The sequence below is a fragment of the Eptesicus fuscus genome, chromosome 3 (assembly GCF_027574615.1).
Source record: "Eptesicus fuscus isolate TK198812 chromosome 3, DD_ASM_mEF_20220401, whole genome shotgun sequence".
Lineage (NCBI taxonomy): Eukaryota > Metazoa > Chordata > Mammalia > Chiroptera > Vespertilionidae > Eptesicus > Eptesicus fuscus.
Window position 1 is genome coordinate 59144226 of NC_072475.1, and position 18154 is coordinate 59162379.

Genomic DNA, 18154 nt, shown 5'->3' on the forward strand with positions numbered 1-18154 from the left:
CTACAATATCTATTTTTAAAAGCCTTTATGTTTTCTAATTATTTTGGCTGAACTTTTCACTCATATTAATCATAAATTAGCCATAATGTTTCAAATAACTACAATTTATATGTTACATAACCATATGAAATATTTAATGTCAATAAAGTGATATTCAAGTTCAAACTTACAGTTCAATTGCCTTGTTCCACATGATGACATATCCAGAAAGAATGAAAGATTCAATATTTACAATATGTGTATTTCCTCTTTCTGTTCCAACATAGAGCCATTTACTCTGGAAAGGTAGATGACAGTAAGTAATTCTGAAAGAAAGAAAATTACAATTAAAATATCTAACTTTATTTCTGGTCAGCATGATAGCACTAATTTTCCTTAAACTTATTATGTAGTGATAGCTACATAAACAATAAAATTTACTATATACTCAAGTAGCATTTACTTATTAGTGAGGGTACAGGATAACAGTATAATTTTAAAAACCATAATGATAATGCCCACTATTAAATAAGTATCTAACCTAGGCACTAATATTATTTCTAATTCTGAAAACAGCACTACAAGACAGACATATACTTCTGTTTTACAAAGAGGAAAACTAAAGTAAAAATCTTTTATTTTTACTTGTCTAGGACTGACAGCTAGTAAGTGGCAAAACTGGAATTAAAATCTATTCTTGTTTGGTTGTAAAATTACCATCTTTCTACCAAGCTACATTGTTTGCTTGTTTTTTTGTTTTTAGTAATGTTCAGTCCAAATTAGGTACATTTAAAACATAAATTTCAGAGTTGTCAGAGAGTTTGTCTACTTAAGATGATAAATTATCTACTTTTTATTCAGATGCTTGGCATCTAAGTAATATAAAGAAAATTTATAAGGTCAGAGATACACTGTACTTATTCCCTTTTGTTTGTTTGTTCTGCCTCATCTTCACAATGGACTTTCTGGCCAACTCTGGGAGCCTGTTCCATAGCCAGGGCAACCATGACTTCTATACATGAAATCTGGACATTTAACAGTCTTCTCTTCAGAGCATCATCACTCTTTCTAGTTTGATCTACTCGTGCTCTTTAATAACTCCTAAAAAGGACAATAGGGCCCTAACTGATTTGGCTCAGTGGATAGAGTGTCAAGAGCACACACCCTGGTTGTGGGCTTGATACCCAGTAGCGGGGGAGGGGAGATGCAGGAGGCAACCGATCGATGATTGTCTCTCATTACTGATATTATTGATATTTCTAGCTCGCTCTTCCTCTCCTTTCCTCTCTAAAATCAATAAAAATATATCTTTTAAAAAGAAAAAAAACATTAAATTATATAACAATTCTTAATCTTTAGTATAAGTAAATATCTCATTAAAATGAATATTCCCAGATTCCGGCTACACAAATTGTGACTCCATGGGATGGGACATATGACTAGTATTTTAACTAGTATCCTCAGTACTTGCTATTAAAAATTAAAGTTTATAGACCAGCAGCATGGATATCACCTGGAAACTTAGTAGGACTTAGAATCTCAGGTTCCACTTCAGAATCAGAAAATGCATTTTATGAAGAACCTCAGGTGAGTCATATACACATTACCATTTCAGAAGCACTTCTCTAGGTCAGTGGTCGGAAAACTCATTAGTCAACAGAGCCAAATATCAACAGTACAACGATTGAAATTTCTTTTGAGAGCCAAATTTTTTAAACTTAAACTTCTTCTAATGTCACTTCTTCAAAATAGACTCACCCAGGCCGTGGTATTTTGTGGAAGAGCCACACTCAAGGGGCCAAATAGCCGCATGTGGCTCGCGAGCTGCAGTTTGCCGACCACGGCTCTAGGTGATTCTTATGCAAATAATCTATAAACTACATTATAAGGAACACTGTTCTGTGGCTGAATGCTGCTTACTCACTCTCAAGTTTCAGAATGAGAACCTAAATTGGTAAGTTAATAGTGGGGGTAATGCATTGTCACTATGTAGTCACCCAAAAACAGCTGATGATAATTATGATGATGATACTAAGCTACCCTAAGATCCCCTCAGCATCTTAAGTCAAAGATTGATACTTAGGAATTTTTATGAAAAAAAAACACACCTCAAATCGTATGAAAAAAAAGATAAAATTTCTTTAAGAAAAGCATCTGATAAATTTTGTATAATCTGTACTTAGCTAGAACTGTAACACAAGAGACAAAATTAAACAGATAAGTAAAAATTTAGTTGAATTTCATTCACAGTACTAATGGGCTATTAATCAAGAAACTAGACAGCAAAAAAACCCCACACAAAAACAAACAAAAAAAAAACACAACCAAAAAATGGCTCAATTTTGTTGTCTATAGTTAGTTGTAAAATATCAAACATAAGACAACTTTTAAAAATAAGTCTAATCTCTGCAGTTTCATAGGGGATAAGATATAATTCCTAACAAATGAAACTCTGAGTTTATTCTCATTCTCCTACAGCAAAAGAAATAATATTTTCTACCTTTATTTACATTTATAGATTTATAAAATAGAAACAGAGGTATGGATACATGGAACAGACTGACAGCTGTTGGGGGTTGGGGAGGGCTGGATGAAAGAAGTGAAGGGATTATCCAAAGAACAAATATGTATAACCCATAGACACAGACAACAGTGTGGTGATGGCCAGAGGGAAGGGGAGTGTGGGGGTTGGGTGGAGGTGGGCAAGGGCAGGGAGTTGGAATGAGGACATCTGTAATAGTGTCAATAATAAAAATGAAGTTTAAAAAATTCATAGAATATTTAATTTCTGAATGACGATTGTGTTAGTGAAGGCCATGTGGGAAGCAAGAATAAATCACTAGTTAATGACCAATAGGAACTAATCAACCTTTATAGAATAATCTGATCAACTAGGGAGAAATAGGTTTTCTTTTCTAGCAGCCACAAACATATACCAAGATAGACCACATCCTGATCTAAAAAGCAAACCTCAACAAATTTAAAATAATTCAAATCATGTAGAATGTGTTCTCTAAAGACAATGGAATCAAGCTAGATATCAATTTTTTAAAAGCACAAGAGAAATCTCCAAATACTTGGAACTAAGCAACACACTTGTAACCAATGGAACTAAGAAGGCATCACAAGGAAATTAAAAAAAAATACATTGAAGTGAATGACACCGTAAATATAATAAATCAAAATTTGGAACACAGTTAAAACAATGCCTAAAGAGAATTTATAGCACTAAATACATTAGAAAAGAGAAAAAGTTTCAAATCAATAACTGAATTCCCACCTCAAGAGCTTAGAAAAATAAGAGCAAAATAAACTCTAACCAAATAGACAAAAGAAGAAAATAAAGAGCAGAAATCAATGAGATTAAAAACAGAAAAGCAACAGAGAAAAATCAGTGAAATAAAAAGCAGTTTCACTGAAAACTTCAATGAAATTGAAAAATCTTCAGCAAGACAGACAAGAAAAAAAGAAAGAAAAGATAATTTACCAATGGAGTAAAATAAGGAATGACTGATCATACAAGCTTAAACATGATAACAGCTCTACACAAGTATATGTGACAACTTAAATAAAATGGACCATTTCCTCAAAAAACACAGATTAGCCCATCTCTCCAAATCTGAAATAGATTGATTAGTGCTGAAACAATTAAGTAAAATTAATAATTTTTAAATTTCAGAAAAGAAATAAATCTTTAGGCTCAAATGGTTTCATCACTAGAGAATTCTATCAAACATTTAAAGAACAATTAGCAATTCTAACAATCTTTTCCAGAAACACGAGAGAAAACTTCCTAATTAATTCTATGAAGATAAGATTACCTGAGAGTAAACTCAGATAAAGACAATAAAAAAAAAAGAAAACCAGACCCTGCCGGTGTGGCTCAGTGGTTGAACATCAACCTGTGAACCAGGAGGTCACGGTTTGATTCCCAGTCGGGGCACATGCCTGGGTTGTGAGCTTCTATCCCTAGTGTGGGGCATGCAGGAGGCAGTTCATCATTGATGTTTCTATCTCTCTCTCCCTTGCCCTTCCTCTCTGAAATCAATAAAAATATTTTTTTAAAAAAGAAAAACAAACTGTCTAATTTAAAGACATTCATTTTTTGGGGGTCTATTAGAACTCAATAAAGGTGTAGGCGTTGAAGAATACTCTTCTTCAACATAGTATTGGAAGTTCTAGCCAGTGCAAGAAAGGAAATAAAGGCATGTAGATAGGAAAGAAAGAAAAGTTCCCTATTTGCAGATGAGATACATGATGGTCTAGTTAGAAAATACCAAGAAATCTATAAAGAATCTCTTACAATTAATATGAGTTCCGCAACATTTCATCATATAAGCAAGATAAACATAAAACTCAATTGTATTTCTATATATTTATATGAAACATGTAAAAGCTGAAATTTAAAGTGCAATACCATTTAAAATCACTTAAAATACGATATACTGAGACAGAAATATAAAAAGCAATTATATAACTTATATGCTAAAAACCACAAAACCCACATGAAAGAAATAAAAGATCTAAGAGATATACTGTGTTCATGGATTTTAATATTCAGTAAAATAAAAATGTTAATTCATGCTTTTATAAAACTCTGAAAATATATTTTTGTAGATATGCTTATTCTAAAATTTATATGAAAAGGCAAAGAAACTAGAATAGCTAAAGTATTTGGGAAAAAGAAGAATAAAGTAGGAGGCATCAGTCTACCCAATTTCAAGACCTAATATATACCTACAATAATCAAAATTGTGTGGCATTGGCAAAGGAACAGACACATAGATCAACTGAACAGAACAGAGAACACAAAAAATAAACCCACTTAATATATCCAACATACTTTTTTTGTTGTTTGTTTAAGAATGGCCCTGGCAATGCCTTTATTTATATTTTAAAATATATTTTTATTGATTTTTTACAGAGAGGAAGGGAGAGGGATAGAGAGTTAGAAACTTCAATGAGAGAGAAACATCGATCAGCTGCCTCCTGCACACTCCCCACTGGGTATGTGCCCGCAACCAAGGTACATGCCCTTGACCAGAATCGAACCTGGGACCCTTGAGTCCGCAGGCCAACGCTCTATCCACTGAGCCAAACTGGTTAGGGCTCCAACATACTTTTGACAAATGTGTGAGGCAATTGAATGAAAGAGGTCAACAAATGGTAGTGGAGAAATGAATATCTACTGAGACAAAAATGAATCTCCAGCTACACTTCAAACATTACACAAAAATGAACTCAAAGCAGAGCATACATTTACATATCTATAATAACCAAAGTGTAAAATGTAAATTGGACCAAACAGCAGAACGACCTTCCGGATGACCATGCTATGACACGCACTGGCGCCAGGCCAGCCATGGCAGGTGTGATGCGATTGTTTGAGGGGGCCGTGCCATTGCCCCATGATCGCCCTGCAGAGGAAGGTCCAGGCCACCCTCTGCTGGACAACTGACCACGGAGTCCCATGATCAATCGCCCCAAAGAGGGAGGCCCAGGCCAGCCAAGCAATCACACCCCACACCTGTTGCCCACAGAGGGAGGCGACCAGTGGTGGGGGAGGGGAGGCAGCACTGCACAGATGGCAAGCAGTGGCAGCAGCAGGGGTGGGGCCAGCTGCCGGCAGCTGGGGGAAGGAAAGCCCCCATAGGCCCTGATCACCCTCCAGGCCTAGGGACTCTACCCGAGGGGTCCCAGATTGCGAGAGGGCGCAGGTGGGGCTGAGGGACCTCCTGCAGTGCACGAATTTCGTGTACCGGAGAATTGAATATCTACTGAGACAAAAATGAATCTCCAGCTACACTTCAAACCTTACACAAAAATTAACTCAAAACAGAGCATACATTTATATATAAAATATAAAACTTTTTAAAAATAGAAGAAACTTCTTGGGAACTAGGACTAAGCAACCAACTTTTAGATTTTATGTAAAAGTATGGTCCATAATGAAAGAATTAATAAATTGGGCTTCATAAAAATTTAAAATATTTTCTCTATGTAAGACCCTATTAAAAGGGTCTTCACACACTATCGACTGGGAGAAAATATTTGCAAACCACATATCCAACAAAGGACTAGAAAATTTATCTAGAATAAAATGTAAAATTCTCAAAACTCAATGGTTAAAACAAATAGAAGAGAAAGGCCTAACAAACTGAAAATCAATACTTTTACTGAAGCTAGAAAAGAATTAAATTCTCAAGAAAAACTACAACCCCGAAGTCTCAATATAAAAAGTTATTAGGAAAACCAAAAATCAAAGGAGACAAAATCAAGGACATTATAGAAATATGAAGAAAAACACCACAGATAGAAAAAATAAACTCTTGTATAGTAAATACAAGTAATTTAAGGTCTGTATATCATAACCTACATATTGAATTTTACTTGAAAGCCATATAAAATGTCTCTATGCTTTCCCCAACATTAGACAATTTATGATTAACTAGAGGCCCAGTGCATGAAATTCATGCACGGAGGGGGGTTCCTCAGCCTGTCCTGCACCCTCTCCAATCTGGGACCCCACAGGGGATGTCCTGTGGGATCAGGCCTAAACCAGCAGTCAGACATACCTCTCACAACCCGGGACGACTGGCTCCTGCCTGATCGCCCCTAACCCTTCTGCCTGCCTGATCATCCCTAACCACTCGCCTCCCCTGCCGGCCTGATCTCACTCCCGACTGCAATCCCCTGCTGGCCTGATTGCCCCTAACTGCCTCTGCCTCGGCCCCCACCACCATGGCTTTGTCCGGAAGGAAGTTGGATGCCTGGAAGATGGCCAGTCAACCTAGTCTAATTAGCATATTACCCTTTTATTAGTATAGATGATAGCAAGGGCTGTTAATATGCATAAAATGTGAATGTTTGACCTTATTCATTTTTCAGATTATGCACTACAGAAATCAAAACAGCTTTTCTTCCATATTTAGGTTTAAAATCAGATTTGACAGGAGTCATCCATCCAAAGCAGCTGAAATATCTAATTCTCGAAAATCAAAGGCTGATTGCTGTCTTTAAAGATTATAAGACCAAGGGCTGAAGTGCTTTAATAAATAAAGAAAAAACACTAAAATTTATAGTAAAAATTGTGATAGTGCATGATTATTCTCTAGTCAAGAGTATCAAGGATTATTCTCAAATTTAAGTTAATGCATTTCTTTTTTTAAAAAAAGAAAAAATATATATATATATTTGTAAGCATTAAAATAGGCAATGCATACAAAGTTCCTATGATTTAAATTTTTCCAAAATCTGTCAGCTTGCATTTTATGTTACTTCCAATTAAATCCACCTCAATTGAGATAATTAGGCACTGACCCATAGGTCCAAGTGACACCCTTTCTCTATCCGCAGCCTACGGATTGGAGTTTCATAATCAGCCTTTCTGTTTTCTGAGCACCAAGTTACTGGAAGAAAATTCAAGTTTGTACATTTTTTCCCCATAGGTGAAAAGCGTTTATAATAGATTTGTATTTTTTTCAATTTTGAGCTCTCTTTTTTTAAATCCTCACCCAAGGATATGTTTTTTCTTATTTTTGTTTTATCCTGCCTCCCCACCACTTCCATCCTAGGCCTCCACTACCCTATTCTCTGTGTCCATGGGTTATGCATACACAAACACAAGTTCTTTGGTTGATCTCTTCACACCCACCTACCCCTGCCTTTCCTCTGAGGTTCAACAATCTGTTCCATGCTTTTATGTCTCTTGATCTATTTTTTTTAAATATATTTTATTGATTTTTTACAGAGAGGAAGAGAGAGGGATAGAGAGTTAGAAACATCGATGAGAGAGAAACATCGATCAGCTGCCTCTTGCACACCCCCTCCTGGGGATGTGCCCGCAACCAAGGTACATGCCCTTGACCGGAATCGAACCTGGGACCCTTGAGTCCGAAGGCCGACGCTCTATCCATTGAGCCAAACCGGTTTCGGCTCTCTTGATCTATTTTGTTAAACAATTTATTTTATTAGATTCCACATATGAGTGAGATCATGTGATACTTGTCTTTCTCTGACTGGTTTATGTTGCTTAGCAAAACAACCTCACACCTGTCAACAAATCAACAGATAATAAGGGCTGGTGAGAATATGGAGAAAACGGAAACCTAGTACACTGCTGACAGACATAATGGCAGACTGGTGCAGTCATTATGGAAAACAGTATGGAATTCCCTCAAAAAATTAAATATGGAACTGCCATTTGACCCAGAGATCCCACTTCTAGGAATATAGCCCAAGAAACCCGAAACACCAATCAGAAAGGATGTATGCACCCCTATGTTCACAGCAGCACAATTTGCAAGTGCTAAGATCTGGAAACAGCCCAAGTGCCCATCAGTAGGTGAGTGGATAAAGAAGCTGTGATACATTTATACCATGAAATACCATGCAGCAGTAAAAAAAAAAAAAAGGATCAATTTTGTGCTCTTTAGACATTTAAAAGAAAAAAAGGTTTTGTTTTTTAACTTTTAGGTACACATTGTGGCTTAACAGCCTCAGATCCCTTTCCAGAACCCTGGTTTTTAGCAAGGAGAACAAAAATGTTAGGAATTATCCATTAGTAGATGACTAAATCTATATCAACTATGAATTTTCTATGAAAATTAACTATAATAAAACAATCATAAACATTAGATTATTTCTAGCTATTATGATTATGAAAAAGGTCTTTGAAAAGTTAACATAATTTGTTCAGGAAATAATTTTATTGTACATTAATAAATTGTTTAACTCACACATTCTTACCGTTCTCGATTAAATTTAAGAGAATGAAGAATAGCTGGTCTTTTTTGTCTAAGGTTCCACAAATGGAGTGTATCATCTGAACCTGCACTGACCAAAGCACCCTGGAATAAAAAGAAGACAAATTCAGCAAGTGATTTATTTAACTTGGGACTTTTTGTGACGGAAAAACAACAAACTAGTTTACTGAATTTTTCACTCCTTGAAGAGTTATTTGTATCTATATAACCTAGAAATACAAGGAAGTTCAACTGCACATACCTCAATCAGGAAGGATAAGAATGCTGAAGTGGAAGAAACAAGTAAACTTTGCATAGGGACTGGTCAGGATGACTAGCTCAAGGAATATGCATATACCAATAGAAAGGAATAATTATAGTAAGCATCACTGTGACTATTAAAGGTTTTTTCTATTGTCTTTGAAAAAAACCTTTTTTTTTCCTACTATTCACACATGTACTATATAGCTTTGCAGAGAAGCAAATATCCAACGTAATTTTAAAATTCAATCTAGTCATATAAAAATTCTCCATTTGTAAGAATTTTCTATATACTATAGTTAAAAAGTATATATTCTTCCTAAAAAGTATATTTGGTATAATTTGATTGTTTTTATAGTTCAAGAAGTTTCATCTATAATAAAAAAACATCCTATCCAATAAAAGAGTAATATGCAAATTAACCATCACTCCGTTACATCCACAAGCCATGTCCACCAGCCAATCAGGAGCAAGTATGCAAATTAACCCAACCAAGATGGCTGCAGCCACGGAGAGAGCAGGAGGGAGGCTTGGGTTTCCCCGGCAATGGAGGAAGCCAAGCTTTCCGCACACCCTGGCCAGCACAGGCCTCCACTCCAGGCTACAAAGTTTCAATTATAGAAGATAAATAAATCCCAACAAAAATGGTGGCAGCCATGGAGCTGGAGAGAGCAGGAGGCTAGGGTTGCCCCCGGCAATGAAGGAAGCCAAGCTTCTGCAGTCCTGGCCTGCCTTGGCCTCCGCTTAAGGCTACAAAGTTTCAATTATAGAAGATAAATAAATCCCAACAGAAATGGATACCGCCACGGAGCGAGCAAAGGCTTGGCTCTGCTCCAGGCTACAAAATTTCAATTGTAGAAGATAAACAAATCCCAGATACCAGGGCCTTCGCTTGGGTCGCTGGGGGGCGTGGCCAGCCTGCAAACCACCACAGGCCCCTCGCCCAGGCCACCCCATGCCCCAAGGGAACCCCCACCCTGATCCAGGACACCCTTCAGGGCAAAACAGCTGGCCCCCACCCATGCACCAGGCCTCTATCCTATCTAATAAAAGAGTAATATGTAGATTGACCATCACTCCAATACACAAGATGGCTGTCCCCATGTGGTCAAAGGTCCTGCCCCCATGTGGACACAAGATGGCCACCACAAGATGGCCAGCAGGGGAGGGCAGTTGGGAGGGACCAGGCAGTTGGGAGGGACCAGGTTGGCAGAGGAGGGAAGTTGGGGGTGACCAGGCCTGCAGGGGAGGGCAGTTAGGGGCAAACAGGCTGGCAGGGGAGCAGTTAGGCGTCGATCAGGCTGGCAGGGGTGTGGTTAGGGGGTGATCAGGCTGGCAGGCCGAAGTGGTTAGGAGCAATCAGGAAGGCAGGCAGGCGAACAGTTGGGAGCCAGCAGTCCTGGATTGTGAGAGGGATATCTGTTGGACATTCCTCGAGGGGTCCCAGATTGGAGAGGGTGCAGGCTGGGCTGAGGGACACCTCCCTCCCCCTGTGCACTAACTTCGTGCACTGGGCCTCTAGTTTATAATAAAAGAAAACATTTTTCCAACTAGAATTCAGTACAACTTCAAAAATAATGTTGAGATTCTTTTTATACAAAACCTCCAAATACAAATAAATCCTATTTCAAATACAATAGGCTATTTTCTAGTTAATAGGGCAGATACCATACCTATATATATAAAAGCCTAAGTGACAATTATGACTAAATGACTGGAACGACCAGTAGACCAGTAGCTATGACGTGCACTGACCACCAGGGGGCAGACACTCAATGCAGGAGCTGCCCCCTGGTGGTCAGTGTGCTCCCACAGCCAATATCCTGTGGCCAGCCAACCTCCTGCGATCCCTCTCCCCCTCCCTCCACTCCGGTTGGCAGGCCCCGATTGGCCTGGTTTCGATCAGCCCAGCCCCAATCGGCCCTATCACCAGCCAGGCCTAGGGACCCCACACGTGCACGAATTCATACACATATATATATACGCACACACACAAACTATTTATTTCACTGAGTTCAGTAATATCATCTTAAATGACATTAGAACTTTTACAATTATGAGTTTCCCAGCAAAAAATGTCACTGCTTGCCTAAAGCTTGATGAAGCCTAAAGCTACTCTAGAGTATCAAAATGTGTTCTGCAAAAGTGTTCTTACAGAATCATGGTGATCCTGAGATACCTAAAATTCTTTCCATATTTTCCAAAGTACTCTATTACAAGTAATGTTTCATTAGTTTATAACATCAATCACAGATATCAAAATCATTATCCCATTTAGATGCTAGAAGAACTATATTAAAATTCCTAAAATATATTTCTTCTTCAGGAATTAGAGAAGAAAATAGGAATCTAAGTGTTTTTTCATAAGAATTCCTAAGATAAAAATACTCATGTATCCTATGATGGTCCTCTTTATATCCTATACCTGTGATTTTAGCCTCAAAGAAGAATCACTTTTAAGACACCAATCATAATAAGAGTATATCCCTTTGAAAATGTTTAAAAATTTGTATAATTTGCATGTTGGTATATAAATGTAGAAATACACATGTTCAAGGGGTATTTGTTGATATATACACTTGAATATGAACTCACAGATAATTACATTCCATGCAATAAAATGTACCCTATACAAACTGTCAAATTATTAGGATTTCTTGGAAGTGCTTAATTAATTAAAATTATTACTATTTAAATATAAGATACTGATTTCATTTCTCAGGAAAGTGGAAATTCACTTGGGATAGGGTGAGGATAAAATGTAATATAGGAAATTAATAAAACATTCTTCACAATAAATAGTTATGTTCTATCCAAAAGATATAATATGCCAAAGGCAATGGAATTAAAGCAAAATATATCAATAATATTTTATTTTTTATTTTTAAAAATATATATATTATTGATTTTTTACAGAGAGGAAGGGAGAGGGATAGAGAGTTAGAAACATCGATAAGAGAGAAACATTGATCAGCTGCCTCCTGCACACCCCGTACTGGGGATGTGCCCGCAACCAAGGTACATGCCCTTGATTGGAATCGAACCTGGGACCCTTCAGTTTGCAGGCCGATGCTCTATCCACTGAGCCAAACCAGTTAGGGCTATCAATGATATTTTAGAGTAATAGCTAAGTAAGTCTAGGGAGGAAGTCAGTATTATTAATTCTATGACAAAACTAGGAAGTAATTTATCATTGGAGGGAAATGAACAGGATCAGTGAGCATAACATCATCAACAGAGATAGGGCACATGAAAGAACACATTATTAGTGTGACGAGGGCTCATTTACAAGCAAAGTGAATATATAAGAAGCACTACTACAGAAGATCTATGAAAAGATTAAAAACTATGAAAACAGCAGTCATGATGTCAGAAACTTGGAATTCTGGGGAAAAGTATAGAAGTAGAGTGTGAAGTAGATCAAGGTGAGTAGTTTAGGATAAACATGTAAACAATGGAAAGATGTCCAATGCTTGTCTTTATATTTTCTTAGTTATGTAGCACAGAGAAAAGTATAGGACTATAAAGACAAGTCTCAGAAAATCAGACCCAGAGGAAATACTAGGAAACAATTTATGCCAGCCAGTACACATGCAGAAGGAAAAAGGCTGAGATCTCTCAAGCAGTAAAAATGAGACTTCAAAAAGGTTGTCATTATAAATACTAATGACTATTATAATAAAACTAGTGGCCCAGTGCACGAAATTCGTGCATTGGGGGGGGGGTTCCCTCAGCCTGGCCTGTACCCTCTCCAATCTGGGATCCCTCTCACAATCCAGAACCACTGGCTCCTAAGCGCTCACCTGCCTGACTGATGCACCTAACTGCTCCCCTGCAGGCCTGCTGGCCCTAACTGCTCTCCCCTCCTTGCCTGATCCCCTTAACTGCTCTCCCCTCTTTGTATGATCCCTGTAACTGCCTATCTGCTCTCCCCTCCTGGCCTGATCCCCCTAACTGCCTATCTGCTCTCCCCTCCTAGCCTAAACCTCATAACTGCCTATGTGCTCTCCCTTCCTTTCTGCACCTTCAGACCCTGGTGCAGGAGTGCTGAGAGCTCTCCGCTGAGGCCCTGCCCCCATCCTGATACCCCCCTCCGGGCCGGGCAGCGCCATGGGCCTGCACGCAGGCATGCAGCCTGGTCGTGACTGTGACAATGTTAGGACCAATTAGCATATTACCTCTTTATTATATAGATGTTTTTTAAAATGTTTTCCCTTTCCTGGGGGGAGAGAAATTCACAGTGGCGTGGTTGTTTTGTCTGTTTTGTCCTTGCTTTTATTTGCTAAACCCAGTTCATAGGACCTTTCAATTACAAACACTCACTGAGGCTGCGATGCAGGTGGAGGTGCAGTTTTGTGGAGGCTGGGGAGAGGATGTGAAACAGTGCAGAACAGGGAGAGGTGACCAGGAATCTGGCACTGACACATTCTGGACTCTCCAAACTTAAGCAGCCCTTTTTATCCTGAAGAGCCAGCCCCTTCCAGCAGCCTTAGGGCAGCTAGTGCAGCTGCACCCAGCCTCAAGCTTTGCAGAGGATACAAAGACTCTGAATAGCCCCAGGGAGCCCTCAGGGACTGGGTTGAGGGGCCATTTGGTCCAGAAACTAATACAGCAACACCCCCACCTAAAGCCCATGTCAGAAATAGACACTGGAGTAAATTAAGACTGGCAGCAGGCAGACAAACAAAGTGGGCAGATTGGTCCCGCCTGCTTGCAACCAAGGCTGTGGAGACAGACACAGAGGAGCAGTAGATTGCTGGGAACTTCAACACGGTGCTGACTACCTAACAGGAAACTGGGAAGTGGCAGACAGATAGTAGAATGGGGTCTTAAACCAGCCCCCATGAAGCATTAAAACTCGGCTGAAGTGAACGACACTTCACTTTTTTATCTTTTAAATTTTTTTTTCATTTTTGTTTTTTATCTTTTATTTTTTGTATTATTTTCCTTCTGTAGAGAGCACCTGGGAAGACACATGAGCATTTCTTTAATTATTGTCAGCTGAATCCAGTGGCATTGGCAGAGCCATGTCCTGGAAACACTCCTTGCCAGAGGCAGGAGTGTTGTCAGCTTGACCTTCAGCCCAGGTGCCAGGGGGGTGGGTTTTGTTATCTAAATCCAGCCAAGCACCAGGAATGAATACAACTCAGGCCCACCTAAGAAAGCACATAATCTCCTTTGTCTTGACTTTTAGTAAAACTTTCTGGTTTTTGCTGCATAAAATAAACATGCTGTATTGGCTCTGGGTCCCTATCTCTCCATCAGAGGACAGTGGTCCTACCCAGCCCCAGATTTTTCCTTCCATCTCTGTGTCTGTCTCTTTCTTTCATTTTCTCAATCCCCAGGAGCCCCTACTCAGGAACCGGACTGCTCTCTAGCCACGCTGGATGCGGAAAAGAGAGAAATATTTACATTCTTCATTCTATTTTTATTTTTTAACATTATTTTATTTGTAGTTTTTCTTTTTTTATCCTTTTCTTCCTCACTTCTCTCTTTTTTTAAAAAAATATATTTTTTATTTGATTTCAGAGAGGAATGGAAAGGGAGATAGAAACATCAATGATGAGAATCACTGTTTAGCTGCCTCCTGCATGCCTACCACTTAGGATTGAGCCCACAACCCAGGCATGTGCCATTGACTGGAACTGAACCCAGGACACTTCAGTCCGCAGGTCGATGCTCTATCCACTGAGCCAAATAAGCCAGGGCACTTCTCCCTTTTTCATCCTGTTTCTCTTCTCCTGTCCCCGCTTTAGTTTTTCTCTCGCCTTTCTTTTTACCCTTTGTTAAAAATTGGTCTTCTTTATCTGCTTTCTTGACGTTATTAGCATTGTAGGCTCTGTTGGCTTACTCATATATAATTTCCTCACCCCTGCTCCATGTCCATGCACCCTTCTCTTTTCTCTTTCTTCGCTATCCAATTTTTTAAATGCTTTTCTTTTTCCTCTCTTGCTCTCTTCTTCTCCTAATTGCTCAATTAGTTTCACTCACTAAACTCAAGATAATCTGCTCTCTCAATTCTCCTTTTCTAAAAATAGATGAATAAATTAAATTTTTTTGTTTCTTTTATCTTATTTTTTATTTATTGATTATTTTGTTTTTTAGTTTTCTTCTTATCCACTCATTCTCCTTCTACCTTCTCTATACTAAACCGTGGTCCTTCCCCTATTCATTCAATTCCTTAAGCTTACTTTCTGTATAATCTCTGCCTCTACAGATTCTGTCCCCTCCCCTTTTCTGGATGTTTGTTGTTTGCATTATTTGTTTATTTGTTTATTTTGTGGTGTTTTCTCCCAATATACTAGTATATAGTTTTCTCCTTTTATTTTCTTTTTCTTTTCTCCCCTACTTTTTTTCTTTTCTCAACATCATTTTTGCTCCCTTTTCTCTCTCCTAATTCTCTTTTCTCTGGTGGTCACTTTTATTGGGGTTATCGGTGTCATGAGTACATTCGTCTTTTGTTCCCTTTGTGTCGTGTCTTGTTGAGTTGTATTTTGTGCTGTTTGGTCAACGTGGTACAGAGTGAGCCTCAAAACCAGACACCCTGAGAGGAGACTCCATCCATGAATGGGACAATAACACTCAAGACCCAACTATACCAAGAGAACCCAAATATCACAAGTAGGGGGCTTCCCAAGGACATGCAGCCCAGAAGACTTGAGAGATTGCACCAATGATTTCCACAAAACATCTACTATATAAAACAAACTCAAAAAATCTGGGTGACATACAAGTTTGATCTAGTACATAGAAACAACCACAAAGGAATAACTAAAATGAAGAGACAAAGAAACAACCCCATATGAAAGAAAAGAAGGAATCACCAGAAAAGGAAATAAACAAAATGGAGGCAAGCAATTTGTCAGAGAAAGAATTCAGAGCCATAGTTATAAGGATGCTGTAAAGGATGGAAGACAATTTAACATGTGTAAAAATCAAAAGGAAATGAAGAAGAATCAAGAGGCAATGTAGAATGACATAGCTGCAATAAAGAGCACAATGGAAAATATCAACAGTAGACCAGAAGAAGCTGAGGACCATATCAGTGAGAAGAAAAGGTAGATAAAAACACCCAAGCAGAGTAGCAACTGGAAAAATAAAAAGCAGGAGAAGAGCCTAAGGGAGATATGGGACAACATGAAATGAAACAACATCCACATAATAGGGGTGCCAGACTGAGAAGAAGCTAAACAAGTACTAGAAAATCTGTTTGAAGAAATAATGACAGAAAATTTCCCTGATTTTTGGAAGAAAAAACTCACAAAAATCTAAGAAGCTCACAGAGTCCCAAACAAGATGAATCCAAAAAGACTGACACCAAGACACATCATAATTAAATCAACAACAAAGTAATAATCTTAAAGGTTGCCAGAGAGAGACAGAAAGTTATCTACAAGGGATCTCCCATTAGACTATCAACTGATTTCTCAAAAGAAACACATCAGGCAAGATGGGAATGGAATGAAATATATAAAGTGATGCAAAGCAAAGGACTGAATCCAAGACTACTATATCTAGCAAGGCTATCATTCAAAATTGAAGGTGAAATCAGGAGCTTCACAAACAAAAAAAGCATAAGGGAGTTTATTACCACCAAGACAGCAATGCAATAAATGCTAAAGCGACTTCCATAAAAAGAAATAGGAAGGGAAGAAGGAATACAGGTACAAAGAATAAAAATGGCTACAAAAAGTACCTATTAGTAATAACCTTAAATGTAATGGTTTAAATGCTTCAATCAAAAGACACAGGGTAGCTGAATGGCTAAGAAAATATGACCCATATATTTGCTGTCTACAAGAGACCTACCTCAGAACAAAGAATCACACAGACTGATAGTGAAGAAATGGAAAATTTTTTTTCAGGAAAATGGAAATGGAAAAAAAAAAAAAAAAGCTTGTGTAGCAATACTTATATCTGACAAAACAGCCCTCAAAGTGAAGGCCATAACAAGAGATAAGGAGGGCCACTTCATAATACTAAAGGGAGCAATTTAACAAAAGGATATAACTTTGGTAAACATATGTACACCCAATATAGGAGCACCCTAATACATTTAAAAAAACTTCTGTAAGATATCAACAGCAATACAATCAAAGTAGGAGACTTTAAAATCTCACTGATACTACTCGATAAATCCTCTAAACAAAAAAAAAAATCAGCAAAGAAATAGCAATCCTAAATGACTCACTAGATCAGATGGAATTGACATCTTCAGAACATTTCACCCCAAAGCTACAGAATATACATTCTTCTCAAGTGCACATAGGACATTTCCAAGATAGATCATATATTGGGGCATAGGCAAAGTCTCTTCAAATTCAAGAAGAGAGAAATCATATCAAGCATCTTCTCAGATCACAATGGTATAAAATTAGAAATAACTACAATTAAAACAATGATAAAAACCCAAACACTTGGAGGCTAAATAGCATGCTATTAAACAATGACTGAGTTACCAAAGAGATCAAAGAAGAAATAAAAAGCATCCTGGTAACAACTGACAATGAAAACACAACAATCCAAAATCCATGGGACACAGTGAAAGCAGTCCTGAGAGGGAAGTTCATAGCTCTACAGGGCTAACTCAAAATAAATAAATAAATAAATAAATAAATAAATAAATAAATAATCTAACCCCACAACTCAAAGAATTAGAAAGAGAGCAACAAGAAAAGCCCAGAGTAAGCAGAAGGAAGGAACTAATAAAGATCAGAATGGAAATAAACAACAGAGAGACCAAAAAAAAAAAAAAATACAAAAGATCAACAAAATCAAGAGCTGGTTCTTTGAAAGGATAAACAAGATTGATGAACCTCTAGCCAGGCTCACCAAGAAACAAAGAGAGAGGACCCAAATAAACAAAGTCAGAAATGAAAGAGGAGAAATAACAACAGACCCCACAGAAATACAAGGGATTGTTAAAAAATACTATGAACAACTTTATTTCAACAAACTGGACAACCTGGAGGTAATGGACATATTCCTAGAAAAATACAACTCTACTCCAACAAAATGGACAACTTAGACAAAATAGACATGTGCTGGGGGGGGGGGGGGCGGTGGGAGTGGCTGGGGAGGGGTCAATGGAGGAAAAAGGAGACATATGTAATACTTTAAACAATACATTTTTTAAAAAGGTGTACAAATTGCCAGTTAGAAAAACAGTC

At 38.0% G+C, this 18154-nt stretch overlaps 1 protein-coding gene across 2 annotated transcripts in view; it reads right to left on the reverse strand.

The window, feature by feature from the left end:
• Positions 1-18154, reverse strand: part of STXBP5L (syntaxin binding protein 5L) — a 218925-nt gene that overhangs the window by 162348 nt on the left and 38423 nt on the right. For both annotated transcript variants that reach the window (XM_054713945.1, XM_054713944.1), the window contains exons 4-5: positions 8728-8828; positions 171-305 (exon numbers count right to left, since the gene is read on the reverse strand). In XM_054713945.1, coding sequence (XP_054569920.1) covers positions 171-305; positions 8728-8828 — 236 coding nt within the window. The remainder of the gene's footprint in view (positions 1-170; positions 306-8727; positions 8829-18154) is intronic.